General features: G+C 49.1%; 1 protein-coding gene across 1 annotated transcript; it reads right to left on the reverse strand.

Moving 5' to 3' along the window:
• Positions 1 to 280: 280 nt before the first annotated feature.
• On the reverse strand, positions 281 to 3,105 carry LOC136947508 (spermatogenesis-associated serine-rich protein 1). Its single transcript, XM_067241607.1, has 4 exons — positions 2,898 to 3,105; positions 2,478 to 2,580; positions 591 to 638; positions 281 to 491 (listed from the first exon to the last, which is right to left on the reverse strand). Exons 1-4 carry the CDS (start codon positions 3,103 to 3,105, stop codon positions 329 to 331), a joined length of 522 nt encoding a protein of 173 aa, XP_067097708.1. The 3' UTR covers positions 281 to 328.
• Positions 3,106 to 3,930: the final 825 nt, after the last annotated feature.

A 3,930-nucleotide genomic window follows, 5' to 3' on the forward strand; every position in this document is an offset into this window, starting at 1 on the left:
TCCTCTCCTTTCCTTCACAAAAAATAGGTTTTGAAAGGTTTAAAAAATACTTTCTTAAAAAGTGTTATTTTTTTTACCAACTGTCTCCTTTCACGTCATCATGTGTATGATTTTTTGTTGTTGTTGAAAGGTTGAAAAAATATTGTATTTGTACTTGGGTGAAGGATGTGTGTACTTTTGGATCTCTGTAATTATATAATCTTATTTTATATTATAAACAAGTCAATACAACATTTTGTACATACTTTATTCTCAGTCGTATCAAAAAATACAGGATGACTAGAAGGAGATATTATGTAACTATAAATGCCAGTGTAAGCTTGGCTTCTCAGTGCAGGGGCGAGGGGTCAAGCCAGGGCAGGGTAACAAGGTCACATTCCTGCAGGAATCTCTTCAGCATGTCTGGAGCAGGTTTCCAGTGATCTAGACTCCTCACCTCCATCACCTCCACCTCTCTGTTCTCCACCCTTCGCTTTTCTACGTAGGGCTTACTGCAGAGACACCACACACACATTAATATCTACACAAACACACACACACATTAATACACACACATATTACAGGTGTGTGTGTGTGGTGGTCAAGCTCACCAGGGGCTAACAGCAGGGGGCTGGAGGGGGATGAACGTGTCTGCAGCACTGAGAGGAAGACAGAACCGTCAGAAATTATTTCGAAACTTTCTTTAGTTTTGTAATGTTTTCTTAGCCTACATCAATTCTGACTTGTGTGCCGAGTCCGCAACCTGGACTTCTGTGTGAGTGCTGCAGTGGCTATTTGGCCAGCTCAGAAGAGCGTGCTGACATGGAATTCTGCGGGCATCGGTTTGTGTTTGTGTTTTTGGTTTAACTGCTTTGATTTTACAAGTGTTGCTTGGGATGCTTCGTTTATTTTTTCGGGATTATTAATATAAATGAATGCACTGACTAATAAAGTAAATAGTTAAAGATGCTGTAAAGCCATTTCATTTCAATTAGTCATTTAGCAGACGCCCTTATCCAGAGAGACTTACAGTAAGTACAGGGACATTCCCCTGAGGCAAGTAGGGTGAAGTGCCTTGCCTAAGGACACAACGTCATTTGGCACGGCTGGGAATCGAACTGGCAACCTTCTGATTACTAGCCCGACTCCCTCACCGCTCAGCCATCTGACTCCCTAAAGCAAATTCCATGATTTGCTTCTCAGTACATTATATTTGTGTGAAATTAGTTGCTGAAAGCATGTGCAAAGCGCGAAAACGTTCTCGGACTGAAATGTGGAGTTAGACCGTTGAACAGTTTCTCACCCGTTTTCAGCAAGGTTTTGTTTTCACCTTATTCCGCCCCGCCCACTTTTTCATCTTTTTGCACTTCCGTTATATTGGCACTTCCGCTTTACCAGGGATATCATTCAATTCAATGGAGAACTGCCGAGAAGTCCCGCTGCTAAAATATTAAATAATTAGGTGTATTTGTGCCAGATGTGCTATGTTCGTGTGCTACAACAAGTAAACAATAACCACTTTCACTGGATAGCTTGAAAACGACTTTTAAGTGTTTATATAATTCGTTTGCCGGTCAGATAGCTGCCCTGCGCTCTGCTGTGCTTCGATAAGCAGGCATTACATTAGCCACAAACAAGATGTTCTAACGATTTCACTGCAGGGCATATGCATTTGCTATACCTTGTTTGAAAGCTTAGGTTCTCTAGAATTCATTAGTGTGATTTATTTTACAGTCAGTACATGTATTTGAGATTCCCCTGCAAAACCGACCTAACATTGTTAGCAGTAGAACGTTAGATTCTTGTTTATCTACTTGAGGCTCTAGTTTTTACATCAGGTCTCTGTTATTAGCCATACACTGCAAATGTATGAGTGACAAATTACACAAATTGTGCTGTAATAATAAATAATAACTTTTTCATCGAGGGTCTTTGGTACAAGCTTTACGCCCCTGGTACACACCAACTACCATCACACTAGTGAGACCTTGCCGGGGCAGGAAGGGCTTTTCCAGGGGTAAGAGGGTGTTAACATTGATCTTGTTTTGAACTGTGTACATATACAGGCCTCTCCTGCTGTTTGAGTCAGACTGCTTAGACAACAGCACACCCTGGAGGTGTAAAGTGGTTGTACACGTCTTCAACGCCAGAGAAACAACACAGTCCTGTTGTGGAGTTTGCTCGCATCGCTACGTGGTTAGAAGTGGATTTAGGGTGAGGAGGTTAGGGCTTGGAGTGAGTTTAAGGTTAGGAGTCGGGTTAGGGTGAGGATTAGAGTTAGGAGTCTGGTTAGGGTGAGGATTAGAGTTAGGAGTCGGGTTAGGGTGAGGATTAGAGTTAGGAGTCTGGTTAGGGTGAGGATTAGAGTTAGGAGTCGGGTTAGGGTGAGGATTAGAGTTAGGAGTCTGGTTAGGGTGAGGATTAGAGTTAGGAGTCTGGTTAGGGTGAGGATTAGGAGTAGCATTAGAGTCCCAAAGTGAAGCGGAAAGTGGACTTACTGAAAGGGGGGGATTCTGGTGGAGCCCATCTTGTGGAAGTCTGGGCTGTACTCCGGGGTCAGGTAGGGTCTGGAACCAGGAACAGGCTCCCAGGCCACCCTGACTGCAACCAGGGAGACAGGACTCCACCAGGTGCACTGCTAGTTTAAACAACCTAACCTCGCAACACAGATTGTATTGAGACAGCAGAGAGGTAATAATTGTCTCACACTCCCCTCCACGTTCAGAGGAGGGTAGTGATCCAGAGCAGAGATCCTTTATCACATCTTCACCTAGTGAAGCTGGTTAACATGCATCATCAGACTTCGAAACAGGCTACCTTTCTAAAGTTGGTCGCATTTAAAAAAAACAATGTTTCCGTCCCTTTCGATAAAAGCATCTGCTAGATGAATGACATGCTCAGAACCTTGTACCACGTACCTGGTTTCTTCCTGCCCAGACAGTCCTCCAAGGTCCTCTCTAGAGGGCAGGGCTGGGGGCAGGGCTGGGGGCAGGGTTGGGGGCGGGGGCGGGGCTGGGGGCAGGGTTGGGGGCGGGGCGGGGGGGCAGAGAAACAGCGCTTCCCTACATGGTAGGACTTGGCCTGGCCTGCACTAGGGTAGAAGGACCACTCCGAGCGAGACTCCATGTTGGCTTCTAAACACACAGGTTGATTTTCAGTCAGATTATTCTGAAGTGAGGGACCTGCGTCCCAGTGCCGGTGATGACGCAGGTTTGTATTTAGATAGTGTGTTATTGATTACGTGGGGTGTTGTGTTATGTATCAGGATAAGTGTAGCTCAGTGGTTATAGCATTTGAAGATAGATCAAGAGGTTGTAGGTTCAAATCCTCCTCTGTGTTGCTTTGGTTGTTATATATCAGCAGCAGCCATCTTGCCCCAGTCACTCACCTATGAAGACCCTCATCCTGCTGGTCTGGGGCAGGTCTCTGCTGGGGGGGGTGGGTCTCTGCTGGGGGGGTGGGTCTCTGCTGGGGGGTGGGTCTCTGCTGGGGGGGTGGGTCTCTGCTGGGGGGGGTGGGTCTCTGCTGGGGGGGGTGGGTCTCTGCTGGGGGGGTGGGTCTCTGCTGGGGGGGGTGGGTCTCTGCTGGGGGGGTGGGTCTCTGCTGGGGGGGGGGTCTCTGCTGGGGGGGGTGGGTCTCTGCTGGGGGGGGCGGGTCTCTGCTGGGGGGGTGGGTCTCTGCTGGGGGGGGGGGTCTCTGCTGGGGGGGTGGGTCTCTGCTGGGGGGGGTGGGTCTCTGCTGGGGGGGGCGGGTCTCTGCTGGGGGGGTGGGTCTCTGCTGGGGGGGTGGGTCTCTGCTGGGGGGGGGGTCTCTGCTGGGAGGGGTGGGTCTCTGCTGAGGGGGTGGGTCTCTGCTGGGGGGGGGGTCTCTGCTGGGGGGGTGGGTCTCTGCTGGGGGGGGTGGGTCTCTGCTGGGGGGGGCGGGTCTCTGCTGGGGGGGTGGGGGGGCGTC

This window comes from Osmerus mordax, chromosome 8, assembly GCF_038355195.1.
Source record: "Osmerus mordax isolate fOsmMor3 chromosome 8, fOsmMor3.pri, whole genome shotgun sequence".
Lineage (NCBI taxonomy): Eukaryota > Metazoa > Chordata > Actinopteri > Osmeriformes > Osmeridae > Osmerus > Osmerus mordax.